Source organism: Quercus suber, unplaced genomic scaffold (genome assembly GCF_002906115.3).
Source record: "Quercus suber isolate HL8 unplaced genomic scaffold, Cork oak 2.0 scaffold_563, whole genome shotgun sequence".
Taxonomy (NCBI): Eukaryota; Viridiplantae; Streptophyta; class Magnoliopsida; order Fagales; family Fagaceae; genus Quercus; species Quercus suber.
In genome coordinates this window covers 416,996-435,518 of record NW_027070008.1, presented here as the reverse complement: position 1 = coordinate 435,518, position 18,523 = coordinate 416,996, and the positions used below count along the sequence as shown (strand labels likewise).

Sequence of the window (18,523 nt, the reverse complement as noted above, 5' to 3'; positions counted from 1 at the left end):
TTTGAGAGAATTACAAATGTTTATTTACTCAAAAAATTATAGAATCCAACAGATTTGGACCATAAAAGGTCAATTTTGTATGTTTCTTCAAACGTATACATGCAAAATTACATAGCTGGAAGATATATTTATACAAAAATTGGAAGTCTCTATTGTCCTTCATAATAGCTTAAACTGCAGAATAAGAAGAGCAGTGAACAGTATATACTCAGCACAAATTTCTTCACTTAACCCAGGTATCCTGAATGGTATCTTTCCTTCAGAAATTTTTTGTCAATATTTATTCCTTTCAATCAGGGCATATAATAGGAAAGAGGTTTTTTGTTGGCTCCGGAAGGGGCTACATGAATTACTACAGTGGCCTTCATTTACACTGTTTTACCCAGGCAAAAACCGTTGGATGAGAGACAAGGAAGGGTTTTACCAAAAAGGAGATGAGTTTTCCACTTCCTAATGGAGTCTGAAGGAACTACACAAAAGGCTGGGTGCATCTGAGGCTCTCACACCGAGTTTTTTCAAAAATGAAGGGTACAGAAAGATGTATGCATTGCTGACCGTGTAAAGATATGTGAATTAAGCACCAGAATGAGCAGCATGGAAAATTGCACTGACCTTCGCCTTCCCCTACTAACCATTTTATATGGAATTCAAAAATTTACGGTATCAATGGGCAAATATAGTTCCCATGAGCAGAGACATCTTGGGCTTAGAATTCCTTGTGTCCCATGTTGCTACTACTTGAGATCTACCAGCTTTACAGTGCCATCTCCACCGCATGTAAGAAAACCATGTGAAAAAACTTGTATATCCGTAACAGCAGCCTGTTACATATGAATATGTTTTTGCTTTAGTACAGGGATACATCTAAAAGAAATTTCTTCCCGCAACCAAACCAAACTCTATGTTATGTTAACAAACTTAGATATTAATTCTGAAGTTTAAAATGATTGCAAGAGCAAATGGGTACCCGAACAACTCCGCCATAGCCTCGAGAGCTTGGTTGCAGAAAGGTGTGTCTTTCATGCAATTTCGACCAGTGATATACTAACTTAGCTCTTTTGGCATCCCAAAGTTTGACATCTCCATCTTTGCTTCCAGTTAAGAACAAACTAGTATTTGGGATGGTAGATATTTTGGTGATACTTCCTTCAGACCATTTGATTAAAAAAAATTAGATTTAAAGCATCATGCATAACTTGTTATCACATAAAAAAGAAATAAATGTACCTAAGTGAGCCTTTGGTATATACCAAAGCATCCCATTTCGATTCTGGTCCCCTGTTCGCATGTCAATACTTGAAGATGTAATGCTTTGTTCACCATTATCAGGGTGCCTGTGTCTTTTAGTCCTACCAGTAGCAATGTACCGGAAGTCATGGAGTCCAACATCACCATCTTTACCACCAGTCAAAATAAGAGGAGAAACAGAACCACTTCCTATGTCATTATCAAACACAGAAAGGGAGCGGGCACCACCTTCACAAGAGAAGGGAATTGTTAGTACTACAGCAGGCAAGAGAAAATTTACCAATTTAATGTATACATAAAATAATCACATCTGAAATGGCAACCTACTGGACAATAAATATGGCAAGACCACCTAAAAAAAGATTTTGTTGGGGTGGGGGGGGGGGGGGTGATTTTAATGTACCAGTTCTGATGCATGTTATTGTATATGATTTTAACTTTAAACTTTCACTAACAATTCTGTCAAAACCTGGATCATCTTTTATATATATAGGATAGAAAGAATTCTTATTGTAGTAAACTGAAAAAGAAAAAAAGAAAAAAGAATATGAGAGACAGAGCAAGTAAATTAACATATTCCTTGTCTAAATTCCTGATTCGGTAACATCAAATTTCACCTTACATTGTTCATAATTGCCAGCATTAATCGTCTGTACTGACATAATTAGACAATTTTATTGTGTCAACATTTTTTGTAATGATTATGTCACCACCAAGAAATCACCTTATTGTCAGGATAAGACAAATAAACAATCTTAACGTAAATGCCTGCTTTTCCTTGTGCGAGTATAATCACATAATGAATTTGTACATTTTTTTCCTACTTTGAATGTTTCTATATCCATTTCACTAAAATCCATAGAGTTGGGTAGACAAAAATAGTAATGCAATCAAATGCAGATTCAAACATAAATGAAAACCTTCATGACAAATAATGGAAGCTCGAGAGGTGGAAGGTGGAGCCAATGTATCCCATATAACCACATTAACCCCATTGGAGCTATTTCCAGCTGCAGCAATGATTGATCCGCTTGAAGAGATAAAAGTGACATCCCTGCAAATGTTAATAATAGATTTAGTACTATTTGAAAACACAAGAAGGCGCTTGGCACGTCCTTGAACCTGGCAAGCTAGAAACAATATAACTGGTTTGGATTGTTTTTAGTTTACATTCCCATTTGAAAAAAAAAAAAAAGTTTTAAATTTCTTTCAAAAGATCATCCCCTCCAAAAATGAGTTTTTAGATTTTAGTGTCTTCACATGCACATTTCTATCAAAAACTAGTTTTAAAATTGGCATTTTTACGTAAATATTCCCACCAAAATTGGTTCTAACCTAAGTCTAGACAAACTTGGATATAAAGGAACACTAGTTCAATTGGTACAATTTGTATTAAAATAGTACCAGTTCTGTGGTTTGCCTAACACCCCTGAAAGAAACACACATTTCTTACAAAACATGAATTCCTGCAAATAAGAGTGACTTGAATTGCCTCATGAAACTAACAGAGATAGAATACATACAACGCATGGGTATTGAAGCAAAGAGATGATTCTGTAGGACGAATGTTACTCCTCCCTCCTACCTCCAGCTGCCATATGCATATGGTTCCATCTAAGGCAGCAGTAGCAAATCTGTGTCCACAGTCGTCAAACTGTAAAGCTGATATTGATGCAAGAGCATATGGTGGAGGGACAATTGCAGCAGGCAGCACCCCATAAGTTGCAGTAGCTTTATCTTTACCAAACTGCACTCATTACAATATACATTAGCCTTATCATTATGCCTAAAAAGCAACAATGAGACATGGACAATTCAAAAATTCATTTAAGAGCATGATTCAAACATTTGTCCATTCATTGTATTTGTACTCCACACTTCTACAGCTTTGCCTGCAGCTTGTTGGTGGTGTTTTGTAGGAATATAGAAACTACTCAGAATGGCCTCGTGGTTTGCTTGATATAACATGTAAGCTTCAACATGAAAAAATTATTTCCCATGGAGTCTTAGTGCCTTATGTCTGTCTGCTGAACAGACAAATGATTAATGCAAGAAGCTCAAAGACTAAATATGCAGACTGAGACAACTGTGCTATGATCAACTCGAAAATCCCCTTGCTATGACCAATAGAACTATCTATTCAAGCTCAAGCAAGGAAGAGATAATTCTATATTAAAAAGACAATATATTGGATTATTTTTTAGAATGACAACCTTGACAGGATTCACTTTTTTCTAATAAGTAGAAAATATTAAATGGATTCCCCCTTGCTCCACAAAATGTACAAGAATATTCCAGGAACATAAATTAAAGCAAACTAACACAAAATTCCCAGATAAAACAGTGCAAATGTTACAATGTGTATCAAAGTTTCTTACCTCCCATAAGTAAATGTGTGTATTACTAGAACCAACCAAGAAGAAAGGTCTAGAGGGATGACTTGAGAGAGCCCTTGTGCAAACATTCTCCACAGTAGCTGGTCGATCAACAAACTCCTCAAAGTCCTGTTGAATCTCCCAACCTAAGCCAGAGGCACCAATACCAGCATAACCTGGAATCCCAAATGCTCCACCACCTGTCAAGTACCTGCCAGGTTTTGCCAAAGAGCCTGTACCAACAGTTGCTCCACCCAACCCAAGGTGTAACCCTTTCTTGCTTCCCAGACCAACGCCAGGAGATACACATGTTGGAACTGGGGTTGATTCACAGCCAGCCCACCCATTCTTTGGCCAATCAGCTTCTGACCAGATATAGTCTGACTGACCACTAAAAGACATCCCATCTTCCCAATTAAAAAATAGTATGCCCTGATTCAGGTAGAACTTGACAATTAGTACTTTTTTAGCATATCATTCTGCGCTAAGTATGCAAGGTACACATAAAGGCTAAAATATAATCAAGGAACACAAAGGTAGCAACAAAACACTTATTTTCTGTAGAGATTTACTGCAGCTAAAAGCAAAATGAATAAACACTGCCCTAGACTCCTGCTTTTGATGGACTTGGTAATTTTTATAACTACATTGAATAAAAAACACAATTTCCTAAAATAGAAAAAGAATTCTGAGTTCTGACCACTATAATTCACTCTTAAGAACAACATTTAGAAGTTCTTTGTCCCTTGAAAGTTGAAACTTTAATGATGCACTCATGCACAACATTAAGCTGAATAATAGAGCAGGTGAGTAGTAAACTAAAATAACAGAACCAAGATTTTAAGGTGCCAGCAGGATGCTTTGCATTAGTGCATCATTGGCATTTTAAGGGAGAAAGAACTTATAAATATCGTCCTTAGAGTGGCCAGAATTCTTTATCAAAAGAGGCTACCAGGATGCAGCTAGTAAATAATTTTTTTTGGGGGGGGGGGGGGGGGGGAGGAATAAAGGACAAAGATTAACAATTTATGAAAGGCACAGATTATGAAAAGGCTAACATTATATCGTGTAACATTGAAAAAACCAGCTTGATCAGAGTGTTCACCATTGTGAACATGGTGTTCAGTTTTTTCAATAAAGGTCTTATTACCTATCCAAAAAAAAAAAAAAAAAACCAGCTTGATCACTCATCCAAGCAGTAACATTTTATCTTGTAAAATTGGAAAGACCAGTTTGATCACTCATCCAAGCAGTACATGAAATATTCTTTTTTCAAAGAGTTGCATTTAACAAAGATAAAGACAAGACAAGGAAACAGATTGTGAATTAATTTACTTTCTATCTCAAAAAAGTTCACACAACTCCTGCAATCAAATATGATAATTTTCCCAAAGATGCAGGGTTTTAACTTCTTTTTTATTGTAAACATACATTGGTCAATTGGAAACTTTAGGATCCAAAAACAGACGAATCTGTAAGGTTCTCCTCTACCTTTTGTCAGACATGCCAGCCCACCTAGGAAGCACAGGTACAACACGGTGACACAAGCAATTTTTGGAAAATTATAATATGAAATGACCAGTATGACACCGTTATGACATGGGTATGACACGGGTACAGCACCCTAAATGAAGTGTCCGTGCTTCCTAGCAGCCCACGTCCATATATAGTGGTCCATGTCAACAGGAGTAACATAGCATTTAGATGTTCATGTGGAATGCAATACGTATAATAGACACAACTACACTGTTTGAGACAGTTTAACAAAACTTAAATATATAACCTCTGGCTGGAAGCCAAAGATCATACAGACACAAAGTCGAGCAATTTAGAAACAAAAATATAATTTTTCACCAGATGCCCACCAATTTTTTTTTTTTTTTTTTGATAAGTACACCAGATGCCTACCAAATTGAATGCTTCAGAATGCAAGCTAGAGTTTGTGTACAGAGACTAACCTTACGATTGCTAGCAAGAGCAGCTTGCCCTTCATCAATAGAGTTGATACACAATGCCTGCTCAAGAAATAAGGTTTAGTCACTGTAGAATGCACTAGGAGAGCTATGAAATTGTGATTTTCAGAACCTACATGCCATCTCTAGATATTTCAATACATTCAATACCAAGATCTTTTATTATCACAATCAATATATACTGTGAAAAAAAGACAAATTTAATAACAAATAATAAAACAAAAAAGGAAAGTAATACCTCCAAAAGCTCCCCATTTCTCTTATAGATTTCTCTAGGGTTTTGGAAAGTTGTAACCTCCTTTTTAAGCGTTGTATCTTTCTGCCAGGAACTTAGAAAAGTAGGGCCATTACGAAATAGCCCTCTAGCTGGTGATCCAGCTTCACTGCTGGTAGAACTACTGCTAATCATACCATCATAAGTGTTAGATTCCTCTGTTTCATGTACTCCCAAACCCATGCATCTATCACTCCATGCTTTAGAGGGTTTATGATCAAAACAATGTGACAAATTTATATTATCTTGTGCAAAGCCTTCAAATAATATCTCAGAATCAACGCAGATATTCCACAGTATTTCAGAAATTGAAGACTCATCTTTGTTTTTCATGATATCAACACTTACAGTACCCTCATAGGGGACTCTGGGGTGAGGCTGGCTAGATCCTTTTAACCATATAAGAGTCATTACCGGCAATCCATTCTCTACTTTACGCCATAGAAATGACGCAACCTGTTTTACATGATAAGAAGAAAGATTTGTGAGTGTGGTCTTCAGTAACTCTGCCAAGCTCAATGAGACCAGCCTGATAACTTCTGTTGTACTGCCAGTCAATTTATTTTCAACTTTATCAAACACCAAATCCAGCTTCTGTTTCATGAATCTCGCCATGTGTTGCCACAAACAAGCACCTATAATTTTCCATCTTTCATCTTCTGGAATTGAATGCATAGCATCTACAGCTTTTTTATCTGGCACACTATTTAAAGCCTGAAGGCCCTTTGCTTTCTCATCTATTAATAGATTCTGAGCCCCCAACTCTGCAATCTGGGGAAGTAGTTTCTTCAAATTCATCATATCAACTTCATTTGGCATGTGCCCATTAGTATACATGATCAAGAGGGGTTGCACCATCAGAATGAGCACTCTTGAGTTTTTCTGAAGCCAAGCAGATGCAACATGTACTATATACTCAAATAAATCAAGGAAAATAAGGGGTTTCTTGATGAGATCTTGGGTGACACAGTTGGAAATCATTCTCAAACTAGCTCTTAAACTCCACAACGACAATATAAGCCCTTGAAAGAAGTACCCCCAAGCATCTAAACACTTAGACCTACTTTCAGCAGACACATCATTCTCAATATAACCTGACTTTGGTTGAGAGCAACTTATACTGCAGGCAGTAATAAACCGTGAAAATAAGAGGGAAATTTCTTGGGTAGCCTTCAAAAGTGGCTTGTGCAGAAGAGGATATAAGAGGAAACTGTCAACTGTATGGCTCTCATCTTGTGACCGATATTGAGAATTATAACCATGCAATATATCGTATCCAAGAAACAAGAACCCATGACTGCACAGTGAGACTAACATCTGTTAAAGGAATTAAGCAAAAATAAATCAGTCAATGGAAAGTATATGCCACATATGATAATAAATAAAAAAATCATAATCCATAGACAACATACCATGCTAATTATATGGGCAGGAACCAAGGAGCACCTCTGCTCTAACTGTGCAAGCCCTATATATAACTTATGCTGGAAGTTCTGAAGTAATTTATCATGTTGATGAATGTTATACTCCTTGGAGCATGTACTAGCTCCAGCAGATCCTATAATGGTGTCTGGCCAACTTGGATGCTCTCTCATCAGTTTTGAGAAGTATGGAAGTGCCAAATCTAATTTATCAAGGGACTCCAGCTGGAAAGCCACATCACATGAAAGCCAGTTAGACGAATCACGTGGAGAAGGCTTTAAAATCCTGTATGGAATTTCAAAATTTCCAGCATCATTACTCTCTTCATCTGTATTCCCAAGTACACTCTGGGAAGAAGAAAGGCACTCCAAAGCCTCAAGCTACAACAAATATGAGAAATATTGGTTACATTTCTGTATCAGAAACATGATAATATACACATAGACAGGGTCTAAGGTTGGATTAGTCACCAACAAAAGAAAACTCAACAGATAAAAATACCTACAAACTATAAGAAATTTTATAAGAATTTCAATTTCAATCTTTGGAGTATAGTGTTGGGGTATATAGCAAGTTAGATATGCCAAACTTTGGTCAGCTTCCAGCAGGCTTTTTAGGTTCTTAACCGACATCTTAACTCCAAAAGCCCTTCTAGATAGACTATGGTTGTTTGAAGGATCCATTTGTGAGGATAGGATGCCACTCTCACAAATTCTATTCAATAAAAGAAGTATGACTTTCAACCATTATGGATTGCTTCATCCAAGCATCACATCTTGAGTACATTATGACACATGCATGATTATGTCAAATATGGTAATTACTAGATATCCATAGAAAGGACAAATAGGAATAGCATGAGTGGGTAACTACAAAAGAACTTTTAGTATCTTGACCTTCCATTGACAGATTGATGCAGTGTGGAAGATTGATTTGTTGTTACTTTGCAAATTCATCTATTCAAGAGCCCAAGTGTGAAGTCCAATTGAAATAAAATTTGTGTAGTTTTAAAGGGCCAGGTAAGAGTCTTCAAGTTTTAAACAATTTTTAATTTGGGTATGTATTTTATTTTTTATCAGTGAAGAAAAACTTTTATTGATGAGAAAAAAACTTGGTCCAAGTACACAGGTAGTATGCTACAGAGTACTCAAACAAGAAAAGAAGAGAAAAAAAAATTAATAGAGATACATGCTATTGGAAAGGATATCAAATCTGGACCACACTCATGGAAATGAAAGAAGGCCTGGTTCCAAGTGAATAAAGTGCCAACCAACTGTGACTTAATCTGATCCATCAACCGTTCTTTATCTAAATTTGGGTTTTTATTTTATTAGTTATGGTCAATTGAAATCAGGAGCAAAATTGTAATTCCTGCAATCCCAGCAAATCAAGAGTATTTTGGTAGTTTAACTGAGTCTAGAATTTTCAAAGAGGTCCTAAGTATCTTAGGTTTTATTTTCTTTGGGTCCAAGTTAATCTCTTATTAGGTTTTTAGTTTACTAGTCAAACTAGGAATCCTCATATATTTGTGCTCAATGTTGAGTATTGAGGCCTAGCCTTATTGTTCTTTTTCCTCCCTCTCTTCTCTTTTCTTCTTCACTCTCTTGTGGTACTGTTCATACAGCCCGTGAACACCCTAAATTCCTCTCTTTTCCTTCTTCCTTACAATTCCAAAGTCAAGCCCTTCCTCTCACCTATCAAAACCCTAATACCTTACATTCTCTCTCTTACAAATAGCCATAAAAAAACTCATTAAAATTTAACCAATTTTGAATCTTAACCCTTTCTTCTAAAACTGTAGATCCACAAATCCTCCTAGACGTTACCCATCATGAGCACATGTAGACAAATCCCCCAATTTATACTACGTCACAGTCTCACAAATGTAGGTTGAAAGTCATGCAGCAAAAGTGGAAGATTTCATGAATAGGTTTAAATAAATAAACGTAATAAATCTGAACATAAACAAATTATTCAATAAAACATAACTGAAACACTATGTACCATTCCACACATATAAGCCCATATTGCAGTAGCATGAACTGTAAATTGAACTTACAGGAAGCCCACATCTTTTTAAGGCAGTGACTGTCATCAAAGTTGCCCACCTAACCAGAACTGCAGTATTTTTCTCCCCTACAGCATTTCTCATGCTATTTCTGGCGGCTAGTGCTAGGCAATAAAGACCAATATTTGGGTCCAAAAAGGCAACATGTTTAGACAAAAGTGCAGACTTTTCAGTCACAGGATTGATCTGGAAACCAAGCATGATACAAAATGACTGCAAGTAATTCCCCAGTTCCCACTGCAGATCAAGAACAGGTTCTAGTAAGTTATGACATCATCAAAACCAGGAAGATCTTATACATGCAGCTGATTACTAGAATGGCCTTTAAAAAAAATGATATATACAAATCCCTCAAACCTCCAGCAGGCTTGCTAGCCAGTAGTCGCCTTTCTCAATTGCTGATGGAAGCAAAAACTTTGTTATTAGATGGTGCTGTAATGGTCCACCATGCCCCTCAACAAGCCGACAAATTACTAGTGCAAGTTGCTCATCCCCAAGGTTTTTTACACAAACACTAAGAGCAGAATATGTATCACCTCCAAGCAAAAAGAAAGCAACAGCCAGCTCTAGCTGATGTCTCCCCATTAAAACATAAGCATTCTTCAAAGCAGCAGCCTTATTTTTCTCCTCCTGTAGCAGTAATTAATGCAAACAAAAATTAGTGAAATTACAAGCTCATTGTTTATCTAAATTGCCACACAGTAACACTGACAGAGGAAAAAGAAAGAGATGGGTAATTAACATCTTCCACAGAAGCTAATTGAAAAGTGCCTTGTTTGTAATTGTTTTCTCTAGATTTCAACAAATAAATCAATTGGTTAACACCATACCTGAAAATTACGTGCAAGAAAACCCACCAAGGGCTTATCCTTCTCGTCCTTGCTGATTTTAAAAAGGCCAGCCAGCACTTGGAGTCTATTCAATGCTATATATAATAATGCACAATCCTTAGGATCTTTCTTCTTCAGATATTGTACTCTCGCTAGTTTCTCTATCTACAGTGAAAAAACCTGTATTAAATTTATGTCAAAGCGTAAAGATACAGACTAGAACTCTGCTTTTATTTAAAAAATCAAAAAATAAATAATTTTATTTGAAAGAGGAATTAGTTAGCCAGTTGAGGATGGAGAAAATGAATACATGCGGCCAACCATAACTAATTTGTTGAGGATCCATAGCCAACCCCAAAAAAGTTGGGATTAATTGAAGTACTCCTAAAGAATTAGAATCTCAGATTCAGTGGATCCACAAACAGACTAGAACTCTGCTCACTACATTGTCTACAGAAATAGGTGTTGCTACTAACGTAAATAAAGATTGGTGGCCAAAAAAGGGGCTGCAGAGGGGGAGGCTAAGCACTGCATGTTTGACAGTCAGAGACAACAAATATAAAGATGCCACAGATTACATCCATAATAGTAAGAGGATAATTAAAAACTGCCTTGTAGACACCTACACTTATAGCTTATGTGAATCAATGTCTTTCCCTTGCGTCACTGGCTTGGTTACCAGCATATAAACGCTAAGAAAACAGAACAGACAGAACCAGAAATTGTCAGCCAGGATAAACAGCATATTCTTGTCCATTCAGTTATCCTGCAAATGCTACAGGAAATCCTGGCATTGGGTAATACAACACTAATTCACATACTGCTAAGAAGCCAAACTATAGTCTACCAGATGGATATTAGAATCATCTGACAAGACATACATCAATTGTAATATCCAACTTACTCTAATTCAACAAGCAGAGAGTCATTCTCAATACTCTCCAATTATAAACCATAGAAAGGTTCTGCTTCAATGTCCGAGGAACAACAAAAAAGGTGGGTTATGTTACTCAGGTAAAAAGGATAGTCCCTTTTCTGTTACTGTTTAAAGATTAAGCCATTTTCCTAAAATAGTGCATGGAACAAGAAAAATAATAATAAAAGCTGGAGACATTACCCGTGAACGCAATTGTGTTGTATTAGTAAACCAAAATCCAACTCCCATTGCCCGCATTTCTTGCCAAGATGGTTCATTAGCTAGAACAGCACCAAATAAATTTTCCTGACAATCAGAGTGGTAAGCCCATACAATCATCCCAGAGTCAACAACCAACTCTCCCACGGATGCTGTTCTACCTAATTTTTGGAAAAAATGTAATTGCTGAAACCTCAATGCCACCCAAAACCTGAAGGGAAAAAAAAGTACGACTCCATAAATAAAATCCGAACATGATGCTCACTAAAAAAAGGCCAGGGAGGGGGGGGGGGGGTGTGTGCAGACAAATATGAAAAATAATGTCAGCAATTAACCACACATTCTACAACAACCAAATTATAGTCCCAAATTTTTTGGGGCAGATATGGATCCTCAACAAATTAGTCAAGGTTGACCACATGTATTATTTTAACTCCGCATGTGGTCTCTGCTTAGTGTCATATATTTTATTCACAGCCAGTCCCAAGCCTGGAAAAGGGAGGAGGGTTACAATAGGTTAACAGCCAACATAAAATTTAGTCACTCTATAAAATGACTCCACTACAAAATTAACCACGTGTTCTACATGCAAAAAATTAAACGAAGAAATATAATTCCACATTCCACTACAAAATTAACCACACATTCTACATGCAAAATTAACCATTTTGATTTGTGCCTTGTAAAATCCACAAAAGTTAACAAATGCCACTGCACCAACATCCAAATTAGAGTGGCAATGTCATGATTTAAGAGGGCATAACTCATGCTAAAGCAACAAAAAATTAGAAAAACTCACTTGTGATCTAAGACTTGTTTTACTTTTCTCTTCTTTTTTTTTTTTGGGTGGGGGGGGGGGGGGGGGAATTTCCATCACACATTCTCAATTTCCTTTTAGCCTTTCATGACATATTTTTTTCTTCGTATAAGTAAATAATCCATGAACATTTATTAATGGTTTTTACATTATCTAAAAAATTGTCATTATATCACTATAGACCTATATAGAAAAGATCCAATTGAAACATAAATTTTTTGGCAAGTAGATCTTGCAAAAGTACAGCAAAAAACATCATGTGAACGACATGGGAAACTATGTAATTCATCAGATTCAGAAGTACCTTCGCCCAGGTTCATCAAGACTTTCATAGGTAGAAGCGTGTGGGTTACTAACTTCACCAAGAAGATCTATAATTGCAAGAATTTGCATCTTCTCCTTCTTGTTTATAGCTGCTAACTCATACAAGTTCTCAAGAGGCTTAACAAAGCCACTGAGTTCAGATTTTGTGGAAGAGGAAGTGAATATATTATTGGAAGCAATAGACTCAGAATTGAATGCAAATTGGTTCGTGCTGCTCTGAAACTGTGACGATGTTGAGTTCAAATCTCCACTCCATTGAAATCCTTTATCAGTTGAATTTCTCAAAAAAATTCCTTCAAAATAATTTGATAAAAGGATCTGTGGGATAGTGACGCTAGACTTTGCAGAGATAGTTTCCATCTTAGAACCATAATTAGAGGTAAGAGATTCAACAAGATGCCTCACAGCCATGTATGCACGTTTCCAATTACCTAAACACATTAGAGATAACATGCTTCAATTGATACATTGAAAGGAATGCATTCTAATTGAAGAATCCTAATCTAAAGAAGCAATATTTGGTGTACAAATGCCAAAACTAGTCTTACATGGGAACCAGTGATTAGCACAAGAGAATGAAGAACAGAATATGAAGAACACATAAACACAAATGCATGATGCACACATTCACAAACTCCTTATTTATAACTTCAAGGAAAAATTTTCCAACTTTTACAACTTTAGCAGACTGCCATCTATTGAGCAAGAGAGGATTGATTAATTACCATGTCTAACATAACTTTATCATTCATTGTAATTTTAGAACTCTTGTGTAACCTTCAGCTAGAATACTTCCTGTGTACTTGTTGATTTCTTTGAACAATATTATTACCTATTAAAAAAAAAAAAATTAATTGCCATGTCTAACATAATTAAGGGCTGTCCATTTGCATCAGCAAGGATGTGACCACAGATAAATTTTACGGGAATAAAAGATTGGGAATAAGGAGAGCCAGCCAATCAGAATAAGTTCTTTCAGGACAGAGCATTAATGTGAAGGATTCACAAACCCACGTGTAATCCTTCATTCTTGTAGCAAGAAAAATAAAAATTTAGTATGCTTAGGTTTTGGTCTCCATCAAAACATATATTACTCTACATACTACACAAGAAATAGAATTAGTTTAATAAAATGAATACATTAATTTAAACCAATTGAAAGGATTTTTTTATTAATGGGAGCATGATATTTATGCTAACATCCAAGAAAGGCTGTCCAAAGACTGGCAGAAACTAATTTTTGCTTGAAACAGAGTATACAGACATAAGAAGGCAGGCTGAAATTGAAAGATACAATGTCTAATGCCACAAAAATTGCACAACTATTTTCACAACTGTTGAGATGGCAGGTTATGATTGGTGTACAATAAGAGTTGTGAGTCATGTGAAAGTGATGATGCACCAATCACAACTTGCAATTTCAGCAAGTAGTGAATTTTTTTTGTGTTTCTAGCATTACTTTTGAAAGATAACTTGATAAACAATATATCAGTCACTAAGTTCACCCATCACAAAGGATCAGATAAGAACTACAGAAAGTACTCAGGATAATTGAAAAAAAGGCAAAGAAATAGTTAAAATATGTTAACAAAATGACAGGCAAAGTTCCCAAGTGCAGCCAACAGGTCAATTAATTTATCAATCATTCTTTCCTTTGCAATTATCACCAACAAAAATTACCAGCACTTAGAATAAGAAATGTTCTATGCACAAGTAAAATATGACCAATGATGAATAACAGCAAGACAAGGAAGATTCAAGAATTATAGTTTCTGGCTTTTTAATCTTTACACCTAAGATGAAAAATTATAACAATTATTTTATTTCTCAGTCAAACTTTTAAATTCTGAAGCTTAAAAAGGTAATGGAACTTAAATCAGAGTTTCAACCAAGTAATTCCACTTCATAATACCTGAATATATATTCGTAAAGAGTGCTTCAGGGTGATAGCTAGGCACAGATCCACCAAACCTCTCCACTACTTCTAGCATGCTCCATAAACCAAGCTTGGAACCCGAACCAAGTATCAATGGAACCTTTTCCACAAACAAATTGCTGGATATGTAATCATTCTTACTAATCTTTATAGGCAGCCCAGATTTGCATTCCCCACTACCATTTTCGATTGACAATTCCTTGAAATTACCAATATCATAATCAGTAAAAACAGCAGAAAGAATGCCCTCATTTGTTCTACCATCACAACTGAGGCAATTTTCCTTGTTATAATTCAGATGGAACTCAACCTGATGTTTTTTATGCTCAAGGAACAACCACTGACTAAATACACAGAAGTAAGTATCGTGAATAATCACAGCTGCAGCCCTGGGTCCCCAAAGGAAGTCGTGAATGGGAGGGATAGTATGAGAAAATGCAATGCAAATCCATATCTCCATTTTCAAAGCTTTTCCAGAGTTCAACAAAGTCTGACCACCACAACGCCTCTGAGCATATACTTTCAACTCATTCTGCAAGCAAACTCCAAGTAATAACTGACCATTTCCTAATGTTAACCAATTTAAAGCAACTATATCTTTGTCAAGGAATAATGTATCTTCTAACATAAAAGTTCCTGCTCCTGTAAGGTGAACAGTGTGCCATATATGAAGGGTGCTGACAGAATTTGGATGACATTCCGTAGAGACGGTTGCAATCTTCTGCCCACAACCAGACAAGCATATAGCACTAATGGGGCCTTGATGTGCAACAAACATGCCTACAAGCTGCCATGGTACATGAAGGGTTGAGGGTCTAGCAAGGTTACTCCTCCACAGTTTTAAAGAACCATTAGAGCAGCCTGTGGCCATAATATATGCAGGATAACTACAAGAAGGATCATTAGTTGAAGTCACCTTTTGTTGTTCAAAAGTAAGACTACCTGGACAGACCACAGCAAAACTTGTAACCTGATCATGGGAGTGAGGATCTGGTAAATATGATGAGCTAGGATTCACAGCAAGACAATATCTTTTACCAGCAAAAACACTTTCAAATTTCCACATGCTGCCTTCTGCAGCATCTCTAGTGCCAAAATTACAGTCACAGCAGCTTGCAGATAAATCAAAAGAATGGAGAGTAATTTCCCATGACAGAGCCCAAAAACCTTTCATCCATATCCCCAAAATCATAAATTTATTATACTTGAAGGTTTTATTGCAAGTTGAAGACAAAGAATTTGAATAGATATTTGTGGGACCATCCTCATATGGACCATGACCAGTGAAAGGAACGGTGAATAAGTAGTGACATTCTATATTTTCTTCTTCATTGTGGCAAATTCTAACTATAAAGCAATCAATTCCAGCAATATGTCCCATAAGAAGAACCAGTTCATCGTCCAATACTGAAGGTGCCCACGTCAAGCATGTATATTTGGAATATGAATCTTTAGTTACAAGTTCTCCATAAAGTTTCCATGTTGGAATCAATGTTGGACGACCCAATATGCAGTTGGAAATGGTGGAAAGTGACCAAAAAAGAAGCAATCCCTTAGAATCCAAAGAAACAGCCAATTCAACTTCACCGCTATAAGGATATACAGCGACTTGTATGATTTTTCCAGCATGACCTCCTAAATTTAGAATTCCAGTAGCAGAACATGATAAATACTTCTCTGTCTGGGATTTATTAAGAGATGTATTCTCCATTTTATTTAATGTTTGAGTATTTAACAGTAACCAAACTAAAGAATCACAAGGTAATAAATGAATCAAAGAGCAGATCATTGGTGGACCAGACAAGCGATTCCTTGACATGAAAACTTTATTAAGAAGTAATCTGTCTTTAGCATTTGAAAAACTACTTCTACGAAGTTCTCCCACTTCAAATCCCTGTAGTTCTTGTCTCTTCCACAATGTAACTCGAGGGAACCTCATCGGGGAGACGTCATCAAGACAGTGAATAGCCCAAAAATATACCAACATTCCTGGACCAAACCCAACTAACCACTCACATCTGCCTGCCTCATCATGCTCAGATCCTTCTGCGGGGAAAAATTGATTAACACCATCACCAGATTTTAAAAGACCACCAATTTCTGTGGCCCACAACACAGATACATCCACGCCCAGAGTTCCTTTTAAGGCCTGGTCTATCTCTATTACAGCGACTACACAAAAAGACCGCTTCATGGTTCTGTGATCATTGGTCTCCTTGCCAATTTTTCTGACCCTTCCATTATCAGTCTCACACCATAACCTTACTGTTCCATCTAAGCAGCATGTTAGCAGTATGTGTCTTGATGGACGCTTTACATCTCTGTTCAAAAGTCTTCCTGTTGATGGCCTCCATTGAATCAATGAAACAGGCATAGGATGATACAACTCAGTTTTTGCATAATCATTTTTTCCTTTCATGTGACATACTAACACACATTTGCTGGCCACATCAACCCTCGGTTCTTCAGTCTGCAGTTCACTAGGATAAGCTGCAGCTGCCAAAGGTCCCTCAATCGACCATGTTGCAGAAACCAGAGTTTGAGGACACTCTGCTTTAAGCTTCCAAGCAATTTCCCATGACTTGCCACTGTTTCTCCACAAAACCACCTCAATTCCACCAGCAACTATCCCATCTCCGGAGCCCGTCCATTGGATTGCCTCCACCTTTGTAGATTGCACAAGTACTGCATTCTGGCTCCAACAAAAAGAACCTGAATATATAAGTAACAAATTTCGCATTTTAAGATATCCAAATCAAAAGGAAAAAGAAAAAAAAAATAGATCCAACTCTCATATAAAACCAAGGTGCCATAAAACTCAACATTTATGAGAGTAAATTTAAAAACAGGCTTTTCTTTCTTTATTTTAAAATATTGTTATATATAGCTAATACATACCCTTTAAAATAAAATCCAAGGTGCAACATTAATTATCATCGTTGTCAAATGTTAAGTACCAATAGAATAACTAAGAACCCGTAATAACTAACGAGAAGTGCTGCTTCCCATAACTTTCACAACAAATCCTAGGCAGTAAGTTGTTATTAGTTCTAATTTGAACCTACTATTGAAATTACTTTTTTGCGCATCAGTATTAGCCATTAACCACCTGCCACTTAAAATTCGTTGCAAACATAGCATTTCTCATAACTTAAAGTAAACATAAAATTAAATTAAATCAAAACAAGAAAGACTGAAACAAAGAAATGGAAAATAAAATAAATTCACACAAATCAGTGCTTCACACTAACCTGGACACAGAATTCAATATTTCAGGGAAAATGAAATTCTCTAGAAATGCAATTCATCAATAGTGTAGTTCAGTTTTTTTTTTTTCAAAATTTTAAAAGGTACCTTTGGAGGTGGCGGAATCATGTTGGAAGAGGCGGATACAGTTGTCGACGGCGGCGGCGAGGTCGCCATTGGAGGGAGAGACAGGGGACCAGGAGACGGCGGCGATGGCGGAGGAGGAGAGCTGGAGGAGCTGGCGGAAGATGGGGCCGATTAGGGTTTCGTCGGGGGAAGGGAAATGGGAGATCACGAGGATTGAGGAGGCCGCGTAGGCAACCCAGGAGTAGCCTGACATGTTTGGGAGGACATCTATGGTGGATCCAGGTGGGAAGGATCGGGTCGGGGCGGGTGGTATTGGGTCCGATGGAAGGAGAGCGAGTGGGAGGTGGTCGGTGGGATCCATGCCCGGAATTGGGTCTGCCATTTGGTCGGGGTCGGGCATGATCAGATCAGTGGAGATAAAGGGACACAAAAGAGTGAGAGAGACTGTTATAAGACGAAGAAGAAGAAGAAGAATGGTTTATGACTACGGCCTACGTCGTCGTTTTTTGCCTTCCCATGTTTAAAAACCATCTTTCCTTTGGAGTAATTGTTGAGAAAAGTTTTATTACTGATTCTGTAATAGCGTTGGCTTGAGATACACTTTAAAAAACTATTTATAAGAAAGTAAAAAATTAATTTTTTATTTTTTGAGAAACAAAATAAAAAATTAATTGTTTTTTTTAACCATTTTTTAAAAAAATATTTCTCTTAAAATGCTATCAAAATTTTTCTAAAATGTTATATTAACAAATGCTCTAAGGACGCTGTAAGGACCAGCTTTGAACTCC

The 18,523-nt window shown here is 36.7% G+C and overlaps 1 protein-coding gene across 3 annotated transcripts; it reads right to left on the bottom strand.

Annotated features, from left to right (window-relative positions):
- Positions 1–18,299, bottom strand: LOC112005009 (uncharacterized). Of its 3 annotated transcripts, none has more exons than XM_024037251.2 (16): positions 17,757–18,297; positions 14,379–17,114; positions 12,447–12,897; positions 11,308–11,536; positions 10,191–10,355; positions 9,718–9,990; positions 9,352–9,597; positions 7,283–7,672; positions 5,835–7,187; positions 5,582–5,638; positions 3,627–4,055; positions 2,772–2,995; positions 2,169–2,302; positions 1,228–1,476; positions 968–1,146; positions 1–821 (listed from the first exon to the last, which is right to left on the bottom strand). In XM_024037251.2, exons 1-16 carry the CDS (start codon positions 18,133–18,135, stop codon positions 735–737), a joined length of 7,581 nt encoding a protein of 2,526 aa, XP_023893019.1. In that variant the 5' UTR covers positions 18,136–18,297; the 3' UTR covers positions 1–734. The 3 variants fall into 3 exon arrangements, with proteins under 3 accessions (XP_023893019.1, XP_023893020.1, XP_065620535.1); XM_024037252.2 differs by having other exon boundaries at positions 14,379–17,094; positions 17,757–17,939; XM_065764463.1 differs by lacking the exon at positions 1–821 and having other exon boundaries at positions 990–1,142; positions 17,757–18,299.
- Between the last annotated feature and the right edge of the window lie 224 nt (positions 18,300–18,523).

Coding starts and splice junctions, on each gene's coding strand:
- LOC112005009 (XM_024037251.2), bottom strand. CDS start 18,135: ATGCCCGACCCCGACCAAATGGCAGACCCAATTCCGGGCATGGATCCC. Junction 9,991..10,190: donor TTCTTGCACGTAATTTTCAG/GTATGGTGTTAA, acceptor TTACTGCTACAG/GAGGAGAAAAATAAGGCTGC. Junction 822..967: donor GCTATGGCGGAGTTGTTCGG/GTACCCATTTGC, acceptor CATATGTAACAG/GCTGCTGTTACGGATATACA.